The sequence below is a fragment of the Puntigrus tetrazona genome, chromosome 19 (assembly GCF_018831695.1).
Source record: "Puntigrus tetrazona isolate hp1 chromosome 19, ASM1883169v1, whole genome shotgun sequence".
Classification (NCBI taxonomy): Eukaryota; Metazoa; Chordata; class Actinopteri; order Cypriniformes; family Cyprinidae; genus Puntigrus; species Puntigrus tetrazona.
Window position 1 is genome coordinate 17199272 of NC_056717.1, and position 13544 is coordinate 17212815.

Genomic DNA, 13544 nt, shown 5'->3' on the forward strand with positions numbered 1-13544 from the left:
TATTTAGTTTGAAACATCAACGCAGTGTGAATGGAACTGGTAGTTATCTTAAGATAAGCATGTCCATTACATATATTACAGAAATGTTTTCTCTATCTAGCTTGAAATATGATAAATAATTATCATGTTTTAATAAAACAGGCTTCTCAGTTTCAATATGTTGATACTTAAAAGATTGTAACGTCTTCATTTTTTTCTGTGAAGTTTCTTGTGTGAAGAATTTTGATGCACAAAATGAATTATGCAACTATAAAGAAACCTGTAAAGCCTGAGGAATGTTTTTAAAGACTATATTTTTGTATTATGAGCATGCATATAGTAAAAACTAAAATGCTTCTGTGTTTAAATCAGGTAATGCTGATGAATTATTGTTTGTACATGTTATTAATTAATTTAATATAATATGTTAATATCTATCAAATTAAATTTTTTTTATAAAAAAGATGTCAACATTTTTATTTAGACAAATGTATTTAGCCACATATTGTTTAAAGACAAAAATGGTTTGATTTTAGAAAAATGTGTTAATTTATATTTTTTTAATTTATTGGCTTGACAAGATTTTTCAGCCATTCATGAATGTGGATGTGAGAATCTGTATGTGTAAAAAAAAAAAATTCCTTTCTGTTTATTTCCTTTCTGCTTCCTGTTCTCTGTGTGAAAAATTGTGCAAGATTTGTGCAAGTTCGTAATGCTATTTTGATCATTTATTTTTAAAGCATGCGTAAGTGCTTTAATGTTTATTTTTATATAGTAATATTTATACGTTTTATCCGAATGTTAGTTTAAAGGGAAAAATTGCTTGATTTTATGTTTTAATTATATTTTAGTTTTTTAATAAGACGTGCAAATAAGCATCTGCGTGTATAAAATTAAAACATCTCTCCTGTTTGTTTAGTGCATATCTCCTTCCTGCATAGTCACAGCGTGTGTCAGGATGTACAGCTTTATGGGCGGCGGCCTGTTCTGTGCCATTATTGGGAACATCCTGATAGTGGTCTCCACAGCGACAGACTATTGGATGCAGTATCGCCTCTCAGGCAGCTATGCCCACCAGGGCCTGTGGAGGTACTGCATGGCCAACAAGTGCTATATGCAGACAGCAAGTATAGGTAAGCAAATGTATAAACGCAAAGCCGTCTATAATATGCATTTTCATGGCTATTTTAAATCAATGTGAACTTACACGTTCATACAAGAAATCTGGCACCTGCTTTTAAGCTTCCAGACCATTTTGGCCTGTAGATGGCAGCGCTTTCATATTTTTATTTACCATACAGAGCTCCACACTTTGCTTTGTGTTGTCTGAGCCTTGCACAGTCGTATTCTGAACAGGTGCATCAAAGTTGTACCCCTGGTCTAATAAGATGGCATCTGAGATTACAGGAGCTGTACTCTGGTTCGTTCAAGGTGATTCTACAGGGACAGTTCTAAAAAGATCAAATAAGACAAATCACATAAACAGTGATAAGAATTGGCTGGGACGGGAAGAGTGTGAACATACCTGCCTTGACTCTTGCTTTATGATCGTTTCTTGTGTGTTTCCCCAGCATACTGGAATGCCACACGGGCATTCATGATCCTGTCAGGAATGGCGTGCTTTGCTGGAATCATGGCAGGCATCCTCTCATTTGCCCATTTTTCCGCTTTTGAGAGATTCAGTCGTTCCTTTGCAGCAGGAATCATGTTTTTCATCTCCAGTGAGTCACAAACACAGGCAAAATGAGCTGTAGAATGTGAAACGTTACCATGTTTATAATTCTAACTCAAAAATATAGACGGCATATTGACGCATTTCCTCTGTCCATTTTTAACCCATCAACTTTTTTTTCACACCCAGCTCTGTTTGTGCTGCTGGCTATGTCGATCTACACTGGCGTAACCCTAAGCTTTCTGGGCAAGCGGTTTGGAGACTGGCGCTTCTCCTGGTCCTACATACTGGGATGGGTGGCCATGCTCATGACTTTCTTTGCAGGTGATAAAAAGCATCATAGAATGCTATTTAACACAACTGTATGTAGTTTTGTGTGTTTGCAGACATCTGGTGCTACCGTAAAGAAATCTGCCTTTTTGGTGGAATTTCATACCCCAGTGAATTTTGTCAGAGTGCTATCAGAATGAATTTGAAACTGATATTTCCTTATAGAGTTCAAGTGGTAGAACATAATGAATTGAGGTTTTTATGGCTTGCTTGAAGTTCTGAAATGTTTTCGTGGGGCAGAATGGAAATAATATGCCTAAGGATGTGGGTGAAAGGACTTTGATTGACTGCATGATAAAGTTCTGCCTGTTCTCATTATTTAAAGGGAAAGTTCCCCAAATAATATAATTTCTATTATTAATTACGCAAACCTGTAAGACCTTTGTTCATCTTCAGAATACAAATTAATATATTTTGATGAAGTCTAAGAGCTCTCTGACCTTCCATAAACAGCAAAACACATATTCACCACTTATTTAAATGTTTATGATTTGAAAACTGTTTTGTTTTGCAGGGATATTCTACATGTGTGCACACAGAATGTATGAATCTAGGAGAGTGGTTGGAAGTCGCTAACCTGAAGAAGGAAAAACTGCAAGCAGCAGAAATTTTTGGCTCAGAAATCATCAGGAACTTCATCACACTTTAATGTTATATAACTTTAAACTTCAAAAATACACCGACAAATTTATAGTTTAAAAACTGCATTAAAGGACTCTTTTTTACACATGCACATATATTTGTATAATTCTGCACAGATGAAAATACCAGTCTTCAAAAATGTTTATTTCACTTTTCATAATTTTTTTTTCAATAAAATTCCACATCAAATCATTTTCTGTGAAATGTATGTCTTGATATTTTGTAGTGTTGCATTACACCATGACTTCACATTAACAGAGTACAACTTCATCTGTGTGCAATATAATTTGACTTTTAGTGTTGCATCATACTTGAGACTGTTCATAAGCATTTCTTTCACCATGTGGCCACGAGTATCAGACTTACAGTTTCACACCAGCTGAAATGCATAGTCAGCAAATATGGCACATCCTGTGTTTATCAGTTTCGTGACAAAAGAAAAACAAAAAAAAAGAGCTGGTGCTATATGATGCATTAATGCAGTGAGCAAATGACTTCAGAGATTAACATAAGGGCTTGAGTGAGGCTGATTGCAGTGGTTCGGTGCATGTCCGGGTGTCCAGGACCAAAGTCTAGTCCCAGGCGAGGATTGTGGTCATGCAGGTATAGGGTTGAGCCTGCTCGCACCACTAATAAATTTAGCCACCAAATGCTATATGTAAAAATGACAGGATGAATAAGATCAGGTTACAGGTAAGCTGTAAGCAGGTAAGCAGGTTACTGGATCTATGTTCTCTGAGCTGCACCAACTGGTGAAAAAGCAAACAGCCAGAAAGCGACAGATTGTGGTGCCAGATTGAGCCTTCTTCCTGGAAGAGGAGGGCCCTCCTCAGAGGAATGGGCCAGGGAGGGCTCGAATAACATCTCGAGAAGGTTCGGGAACCAGGCCAGAGTGGAGGGCACGCTCATGGAAAAAAGCTTCGGAAAATGAATGTTCCCCGCTGATTCAAAAAGGTCTAACTCAGCTCGTCTGAAAACATTTCAGATCATGGCCACTGTCACAACTCCCTTTAAGTCCCTCTTTGCCTTGATAAGATGTCCGCGCTGTGGTTCAGGTGGCCTAGGATATGGACGGCCAAATCTAAATGACATGCTTCTCAATCAGTGGGAGTTTTGAAATAGCCGCATAGATTACGCCATCCACAGATGTCAGAAGTGCAGAGCTGAAGATGTGGGCATGAGCCGAATACGGGGAGCACCTCATCTTGGATACCTCCTTGTGCACTTCAGGGAAGAATGGGGCGGCCCTTTGTGGGCAGGCTTAATGGGATCGACTGGGCTGAAGTATCCATTCATTCAACCTGTTTCGCTCAGGTTCAGAGGAAGAGGACCACTCTAGAGTCGCATGCGCTCGTTGGGGGGCAGAAGTGGGGTTTCGGATAATATCCACCAGAGAAAATTGGTCTAGAGAGCAGGGAGCATGCAGACGTTGTGCCTGTGTGACCTCGCTGCTGCCAACAGTGCTGTTTCCATAACCAGTGGCCATTGCTTGTATTTCTGCGGCTCCTACCAGAGCGTACTGACACTCATTGAACAATGCAATATATATATTGTATATTGCAGAGAAATGGTGTTAAGTGAATCAGGCTTCAGTTTTCTAAAGATAAAGCTTTCCCCAATGCATCTATCTCAAGCATTTCAATATGTATTTTTTTTTTAATAAAAACATGAGCTGCTGAAAATGAAAGTTATCAGTATAACTGATATTCAAAATGGTAAGCAAGCTTTACTTTGTTTACATTTTCTATATCTGTGCATAACTTGTGTATCCTTGTTTTGGTTTCTCATTTAAATAACGAATACATACTATTGATAGCTGCTGATAAAGATTAATTCCTCTCATGCAGGTGCAGAACACCCTGGCTGGCATCAAAACATATTACAAAAATTATTATTCAGTGTATTTTCTCATTATTTTAAAAATAAGATCATGTCAAAAAAGTGGCCTAGAAGAGTAATTTAGTATCAATACAAATACCAACTTTAGCCAAAATATTTTTTTTCCCCACAGTAACCTGAAAACACATCCAGCTTTTGTAATATTCAAACAAATTTTCTACAATTATTTTTTAGGATAAATAAAATACAGTTAGGTCCATATATATTTGGACACAGGCACACTTTTTATTATTTTAACAACCAAAACGTATTGAAGTTACAGTTATATAATGAATATGGGCTTAAAATGCACACTGTGAGATTTTTGAGGGTATTCTTATCACATTTGGAGGAATGGTTAAGGATCATAAGTAACTGTACAATTGACTCAAAAGCCATTTCATGGCCAGATGTGGGCTATTCCTTCATTTTTTTTAAGCTTTTATGCTTTTGGAATGACATGGGGCTAAGTGATTAATGACAAAATCATTTTAGGATAGACAGAAAATGCAGCAAAGTTGATTGGACGGCACTTTATAATACAAATCAACAATGGTGGCATACAGAGCCAAAATTATGAAAATTATGTTAATGCCCAAATACTGTAGATATGCACCTAACTGCATTTTATCACCTTCTCCAAACATGCAATTCACTTCCTTTTTTTTCGTATTCTGTTACAAAACTATGTAACGCAACAACCAACAAACCAACATAGTTCCTCCAAATGTTGTCCCAGCAACAAAAAGCTTCATATTAAATTTACTTGTTCTGTTCCATGTTGGTTTACACACACACACACATATATATATATATATATATATATATATATATATATATATATATATATATATATATATATATATAAATCTTCTTTATTTATGTATATGCAAACAAGAACAGTTCCTATTTATTTGTATAGTGAAGGCTGACTGATTTTTAAAAGCTTTTTTTTTTTGACAAGATTAGGTTTAAATATCGTATTTCAACTCTATGCATATTTAACTCTATGCTTCACCTTGCATCTGTGATACCTTTTTAATTGAAACTGCAGAGGATACAGCGCATGCAGCAAAGAAATGTTTTCATGCTATCAGTCAAAAATGTGCTTATAAAAACTTTTATTACACTTTAGATTCACACCCAGTATCTGCATTTCTTGAAACAGAATTATGGCTTTCTTCTTTAGAGCCTTGCCGTGAGAGACTTTGGCCTTCTTCCGTAAGCGCTCTGTGAAAAATCCCAGACAGGTTTTGGTTGCATCGTCGACGAACATCCAGTCCCATGCAGAAATACAGAACCGGGTTAATGCAGCTGTTGAAATAAGCTAAGTCTGAAGCTATAGTCCATCCCTCTTTTACAGCCTTGTTTTCTTCATTCATCAGCTTGACCAGCCCTAGAAAGTGGTATGGAGCCCAACACAAGAAAAAGGCACAGACCAATACAGCAAGAATCCGAAGAGGCCTCGATTTTCCAGAGAGCCGTGTTCTGCGTATCCCAACAGCAGCTAGTATGTAACAGATAAGGATGACCAGGAAGGGCAGCAAGAATCCACAGATGAAACGAATGCAGTAGTAGACATACTTTTCATCTTCTGCTCCTTTCTCCTGAAATTCAAATTATAAATAAATGTAAATATTATTATAAACTATTACATATTTGCTACATTTCATTATATAATTAATTACATAATAATGTGAAATTTGATTCATGCAGTAACCTTCAGAGAGCATTGGTTCAAATTGTTCTCGTTCTCGTCAGAATAAACTTGTCTGTACACAAAGTACGGTGAGCTAAAGATCACCGCCATAATCCAAACTCCCACGCTGACCACCCGAGCAGCACATAACGTCCGTCGTTTTCTGGTTAACACTGGACGCCAGATGCAGAGCACTCGATCCACGCTGATCACGGCCAGAAGAAAAACACTGCAGAACATGTTGGCGTACTTGAAGAAACCAGTGAACTTGCAGAGAAAGAGTCCAAAAGGCCAAAAGTTTTTGTAGAACAAAACTCTGATGAGTGATAAGACTCTTGTCAGGGAGAAGATCAGGTCTGCTACGGCGAGATTGACCAGCCATACATTAGTGACGTTGGGCTTCATACGGAAACCAGCCACCCAGATGACCAAAGAGTTCCCGGTGGTGCCAAAGAGAACGATCGTGGTAAGGAAGACAATGCTGACCTTATTCACAATGTCTTCAGTGTCTGTGTCCACTGTAGTGTTCCCATGGTGAGGGGAGTGAAGAAGAAGAGTTTTGTTGGAGGTCATTCTACAATCAAGATAAAAATAAACATAAATAAATGATAAATAAATCAATAGTGCACAAATATAACCAGTAATATATATAACCAGTATTGATGTGGGTGTTCTTACCTGTTTTTACAAAACCAAAACACTGCTGCAGTAATCTTTAGTGAATGAGGTAGCAAAAATTTTATGCAACCAAAATTTAATTTTTTTTCATAAATCAATCAGTGGCTAGTTCTTTGGGTGGTTCTCTTCAGACAAATAAGGCACAAACCAGAAAGGGGAGGAGAACAAAACATATCTACATTTTTCTATGTCTCCTCCCCCTTCCTTTTTCCTCTATAATGAATTTGTTCTAAGAAGGCTGAAAGATGTATTAAAGGTAAATGTTGTGTGTCCTGTACGTCTATAAAAACATATTCTAGTTGGTCTGTTTAAGGAGGGAATCAACTTCTCAATCCTCTCTCCAAAAAATCTATTGTGGTTTGATAATATTCAAGTCAACTTACTAATGTTAAAGTTTATCTTGGTGCTCCAGCTGTAAAGGTTTTATAATCATGATATCAGTTTTTTCTTTTTAGCAGTGATAGTTTCGCAGCTTTTTCATTGATGTTGGCTTTGTGAAGTTTTTATGTGACAACAAAAGGTAAAAATTGTATATTGCTGTCACTTTGATGTACTTCTGTATTGTTTGGACACAGTCCGCCTTTGATGGTCCCATCATTTAGTTTCAGTTTTGCTCAATTCAGTTAAATTTCACATTTTTTCTTGCCATGCTACATGTATGCAGTCATAACATTAAAAAAGACTGTTGCTCTTAAAACACAAAACAATTAGTACTTTTAAGGTTCTAAATATTTACTCTAAATATGGCTGGGTTAAAAAAACCCAATTGGCAACCCAGCGCTGGTTAAATATTGGGCAGAACACATGCTGGGTTAATAGGTTTATTTGGGTTGTTAAGAAAACCCAATATTTTTTTTTTTGCCAGGTTAAATGTTGATAATTAGTAACTCAAACCCCTTTTTGTAAACCTCTCTACCAAACTATGTGGCGCACATCCGCCACGGTTATTGTTTTTCTAACACGTTTTATTCATGTTAGTAGTTTTGGACTAAATCTTTTGCCAAAGCGCAATGGTTTATTGTGCAGCTTTATCCATTAGAGTCCTTTTCAACATACTATGGTCTCATGAAAATATGTATAAATAGTATGCTAAATAAAAATATTTGCGTGCATATGATACGCATCTACCCCACAAACCAAATCGTAGCCGTCGCGTAGCATACATACACCAAAATCTATTTTTGCATATCTATTCTATAACTTTTTTTTTATTCGTACTATTTATACACACTTTCATGTGATTGAGTAGGCTTTGGGACCTTCTGATCTCACATACTATTTAGAGTGGATAGTATGAACATTGGGACGTAGAGATTTTTTACCATTTGCATGCTGGGTTATTCTCATAATTTTGCTTATGCTTAACATGACAATCATGGATTAATAAATAAATACAGGTGATTTAGATTCACAAATTTGCATATTTACCATGCATACTGCTGCAATCATTAAATTAACGATCTGAATATGGAAATTGCTGCCACAGCTGCACAAAAGTGCTTAAAATTGCTATAAGCGTCTTTATTAACAAGCAAACAGAGTCAAATAATGTTTCACATTAAAGAGTTCACAAATCTATAGTAAGCCCTGCTAAATATGCAAGGAAATAAAATGTCTATTTCACTTTACAGGGGTTACTTACTCTGTGTATGACTGACATTTCAAACAACCAAAATACTCCCTCCTGCCTCTGCTTTTATCAACAATAAATTGATTTTCTGCTGCTAAAATTATTTCTAACATTGCGTATGGACTTGATACGCATACTGCTGTTTGCTATATTCATCTGAATAACTGCATACTACTGCTTAAGAAATGCTATAAGCCCCTTTTAAAAAAACCCCGAAAACGATGACTGTTTGCTTATTGAGTTCCCATACCATCTGTTTTTCAGACACTGAAACTTTAGCAACTACTGTCTGCCCACTGCTGCCACGACTAAAGCATAAAATGAATTGCTATGCATACTGATATTAATAACTGGCTTAAAATGCAAGCTGAACTTCTATATGTACTTCTGCTACATTCCATGAAAGTTCTTGTATCGCTGTAAGCCGTTATAATGCATTATAACTAATAATTTACGCAACTATCCGCTCCCCCTGCTGTATTAGTGTAATACTATTTTTAACAGGCACAGCGTGATATGGTACAGTGAAAAGTTCCTTGATTATTATGCCGGAATGACAGCATAGTTTATAGCCATATCAGCCTAGAAAACTGCAACTTTTCATTTTCCTGTCTGTAGCTACAGAAGAGTCAAATTTAAATAAGAAAAATATCGCAACTTTGGTCATTTTTAAACGAGATGCTTCAGGTCTAATCAGATTCAATGGCCTACGCTATGATACATGTTCTATCTCCAGAACCAGAGATCGGCTGAATGGTTTCAAAAATGGCAAAACTCAACATTTTAACTGGGGGAGTTGGAGACTGAGTCACTTTTAAAAAAAAGTGTAGTGTTCCTTTAACGCACCTCTTATGAGTGTCATTTCTAGACCTGGTCTGTTCTGTTAGCTCATACTGTACAGCCCCCTACTGGATGCATCAGGAACAACAGTGGGGTGAAACGGTCAGAGCCAGTATAATGATGAAATAATTAACTGAAACACTGGGAAGGAGCTGTTGGGTAAGATTTTTATTTTTATTTTTTTGGTTATTTTTGTGTTGTGTTACTGGCTAACCCCAACTCCCTGATGATGTAGTAGGAATGTATTAATTATTATTTGCTAATAGGTTCACTTTAGAATACTGTTTCGGGTTGCAGAAGTCTTTATTAATTACTAATAGGTTTATTTTCACCTACTGTTTCAGGTTCAAAAGAGCCCTGCAGAATTATTTTATAATGCTTTATTTTGGAATATTTTGGAACAAATTCTCCCACTTGACATAAGCTGAAATTATTCAATTTAAAATCAAAATAAATTATCCTGACATTTATGACCAAAAATCATGTCAACTACAAAATGACTCACTCAGAGTTAAGTGACATCTTGCTTCCATGAACATTATTATTTGGGACTAAGATCTCTTATGTTGCTGCACAGCAACCAGATGGACTCCAATCAATTCCTTTGAATAATGCTTAAATCACGGCCAGGAGGATTTCATCTCAGTCACAGAGAATGCACCGACAACAGGGATGCAACAGGAAATTCTTATAGGAAAGGTACATTGCATAGGTAACAAGTCACATAAATTTCCTCTGAACTGATTGGTTCTCTTTATGTGAAAAATCAAAACTCCTACTTGGTTACTGATTACTTCAGCTTATTCCTTAAATCATTATTTGTAGTCTCAGACACATTATGTCAGGTGTGTGTGTAGGAGCAAGAAGCAACACTTTGAACAGTCTTTAACGAGCCACAATGAAGTCCACACACATACGACAACACCAGACGATTTGAACAAACAGGAACTTATATAGCACAAAGGAAATTACTTAATTAACTAGACACACCTGAACACAATGAGACAATCAACTGGGGAAAGAACAACAGAACAGTCCTAACATGTGACACATTATTAGTAGTCTCAGGTCAGACAGAGAGTCTCAGATCATGTTTCATTATTACAGTGCTGATAAGGCTAGATCGTATCTGTTCCCTAGCACATGCTCAAAAGTCAGGCCTACAAAGAAAAGATGCGCCAGATACGACATTATTTGTAGGGATGCAACGAATGTTCAGCCATTGAAAAAAAACTAATAAATTACACAGAACAATGATAATGCAGCAAACATGTCGGCTGTGTAAAGGCATTAAAAAGTGTCAGAGAAAGACGCTACAATCATTATAAGCTCAATTTGCGTAATGGTAAATGATTAGTAAATAAACTGCAGACCGTCATGTTTTCTAATACATGCGCGAGTTGCTTGTAGCTTATTCAAACAGTGCCGGATGAGCTTGCGGTGTATCCAGGCGGATATTGCGGCAATTTGTACAAATTGTATGAGGTGGCTAATTCGTATTCTTATGACCTCACTCAATACAAATTCTTACAAGTTTTGCTAAATCGTACATATTTTGCGAGATGCCAATTCTTATGAATTTCATATGAACCTACCCGCCACTGGGGTTTTAGACAAATCGTACAAAATCAAATGAGCGAGGCCGTATGCTCTTGTATGAATTAGCACAAATTAGCCACCATGCAAAATACGTACAAATCGGTCGTGAGATTGTGTTGGTGTATCTGCTTGTTAGCCAGGATCAAAAAACAAGTCTGCACTAAAACAGTCATCTGCTTCGTAACATTTTCAAAGTTTTTTTTAAATAAAATAAGAAAATTAAGACAGAAATGATAATCATAATAGTTGTAATGGAGGGATTGAGGCTTCAAATGAGCAGATCCAAATGCAAAGCTTTGTAAGGAGGTGAATCAAAACCTGTATATGCATTAAGACTGATCTGAGAAGGGATATCCAAAGGAACAAAAGGACTTCAAAAAGAGAGTAAACGCCCCCAACGATCGATGGATGGAGCCGTTTTGAGATCTTGACTTCTGGCCACCAAACTGGCTTAGCATGCTATTACTTAGGGAGCGCATAAAAAATTGCTCTTTTTGAGTCGAGGAGATGTCTGCATTAAGGTAAGCGATCTACGGGGTAGCCTCTGACTAAGACCTGGACTAGCCCAGATGTGAGAAGAAGAAAGAAGGAAAGATGAAACCAGGATGTGCAAGTAGAGCAAACTCATATTTAAAATGCATCACTTCAGTCATCTTTATGACAACCACAGTAAAAATATAAGTGTGTCTCATTATTAAATATGGTGATCACAATTGCTTATTCTTCCGTTTTTTAATATTCAAAAAAACATTCACATTTTTTTAAAGGTTTATTATTTAATAACTGTCTTTTACAGGGTGTGCCCACAGAATAAATAGATAAATCCGGGACGTAAAAAGAAGAAAAAACTGCAAGCAGCAGAAAGTTGGTCAGAAATGACCAGGACCTTCACCAGACCTTAATGTTGACCGTCTTTATGCTGATGGAAAGTAGAGCCCGCACATGTAGTAGCCTATATGTAACTATTGTCCAATAATTTTACCTTTAATGTTGCAGCCTCTGTGCAACTGTTCATAATCATTGCCATGGGGCCAAGGAGGAGACTTGCAGTTTCACAGCAGCACACATGACACATCCTGTGTTAAACACTTCAGTCTTATCTGACCTAGTTTTTTCCACTCTTTCAAATTTGAATTTCCACAAAATGTTTTTGGCTTTTCCTCTTTAATTAACAGAAATGGTCCTTCCTCATCTAAACAATTCTTGAAAAAAAAGCTTAGTATTACCAAGTAAGGTGCAAAAAGTAAAAATGGCCTTCTATAAAAAAAAAAGTTTAGTTCCTTTTTTATGTGAAGAAAAAGATTTACACTTGAAAACTACAAAAAAGAGAATTCACCACAAATCAAAAACAGACAATACATCTAAATATATGATACACAATGCATGCAGTAACAAAACATTTTCATGCAATCAATCTCATCGTAAAAGCGTCCTTGTAAAATGTTTTCTACAGTACTACATATCAGAACTATAGTAACACTCTAAGTCTTGGGAATGGAGCTTTCTTTTCTAGTGCCTTGCTGTAAGAAATTTTGGCCTTCCTCCATAAACGCTCTACGAAAAATCCCAGACAAACTTTGGTTGCAGCGACGGCTAACATCCAGTCCCATGCAGAAATAAAGAAATGGGTTAATGCAGCTGTTAAAATAGGCCACTTTTGAAGACATACTCAGTGCCACTTTTACTGCCTTGTTTTCTTCATTCATCAGCTTGACCAGCCCTAGAAAGTGGTATGGAGCCCAACACAAGAAAAAGGCACAGACCAATACAGCAAGAATCCGAAGAGGCCTCGATTTTCCAGAGAGCCGTGTTCTGCGTATCCCAACAGCAGCTAGTATGTAACAGATAAGGATGACCAGGAAGGGCAGCAAGAATCCACAGATGAAACGAATGCAGTAGTAGATATACTTTGCTGAATTGTCACGTTCTTCTGCTCTTTTCTCCTGAAAACATGATTATAAATATATGATTACATATTTGCTAATGTTTTATTGTATAATATTTACATCACATCATTATTATCATATGCAAGGTGATTTTAACCTTCAGCGAGCATTGGCTCAAATTGTTCTTGCCAGGAAAGACCTGTCTGTACACAAAGTACGGTGAGCTAAAGATCACCGCCACGATCCAAACTCCCACGCTGACCACACGAGCAGCACATAACGTCCGTCGTTTTCTGGTTAACACTGGACGCCAGATGCAGAGCGCTCGATCCACGCTGATCACGGCCAGAAGAAAAACACTGCAGAACATGTTGGCGTACTTGAAGAAGCCAGTGAACTTGCAGAGAAAGAGTCCAAAAGGCCATTTTTTGTAGAACAAAACTCTGATGAGTGAAGTGATTCTTGTCAGGCAGAAGATCAGGTCTGCTACGGCGAGATTGACCAGCCATACATTAGTGACGTTGGGCTTCATACGGAAACCCGCCACCCAGATGACCAAAGAGTTCCCGGTGGTGCCAAAGAGAACGATTGTGGTAAGGAAGACAATGCTGACCTTATTCACAATGTCTTCAGTGTCTGTGTCCACTGTAGTGTTCCCATGGTGATGGGAGTGAAGAAGAAGAGTTTTGTTGGAGGTCATTCTACAATGAA

The 13544-nt window shown here is 37.2% G+C and overlaps 3 protein-coding genes across 4 annotated transcripts; 1 reads left to right on the plus strand and 2 right to left on the minus strand.

Annotated features, from left to right (window-relative positions):
- The first annotated feature begins 587 nt into the window (after positions 1–587).
- On the plus strand, positions 588–2800 carry lim2.4 (lens intrinsic membrane protein 2.4). Of its 2 annotated transcripts, none has more exons than XM_043218232.1 (4): positions 588–1112; positions 1551–1700; positions 1841–1975; positions 2496–2800. In XM_043218232.1, exons 1-4 carry the CDS (start codon positions 938–940, stop codon positions 2555–2557), a joined length of 522 nt encoding a protein of 173 aa, XP_043074167.1. In that variant the 5' UTR covers positions 588–937; the 3' UTR covers positions 2558–2800. The 2 variants fall into 2 exon arrangements, with proteins under 2 accessions (XP_043074167.1, XP_043074168.1); XM_043218233.1 differs by lacking the exon at positions 588–1112 and adding an exon at positions 1210–1410.
- Positions 2801–5605: 2805 nt separating this feature from the next.
- Positions 5606–7009, minus strand: LOC122324047 (C3a anaphylatoxin chemotactic receptor-like). The gene is made up of 3 exons (XM_043218228.1): positions 6879–7009; positions 6222–6774; positions 5606–6108 (listed from the first exon to the last, which is right to left on the minus strand). The coding sequence occupies exons 2-3, from the start codon at positions 6771–6773 to the stop codon at positions 5626–5628; spliced, it is 1035 nt and encodes a 344-aa protein (XP_043074163.1). The 5' UTR covers position 6774; positions 6879–7009; the 3' UTR covers positions 5606–5625.
- A 5181-nt stretch (positions 7010–12190) lies between these two features.
- LOC122323323 (C3a anaphylatoxin chemotactic receptor-like) lies at positions 12191–13533 on the minus strand. The gene is made up of 2 exons (XM_043217068.1): positions 12991–13533; positions 12191–12890 (listed from the first exon to the last, which is right to left on the minus strand). The coding sequence occupies exons 1-2, from the start codon at positions 13531–13533 to the stop codon at positions 12429–12431; spliced, it is 1005 nt and encodes a 334-aa protein (XP_043073003.1). The 3' UTR covers positions 12191–12428.
- Positions 13534–13544: the final 11 nt, after the last annotated feature.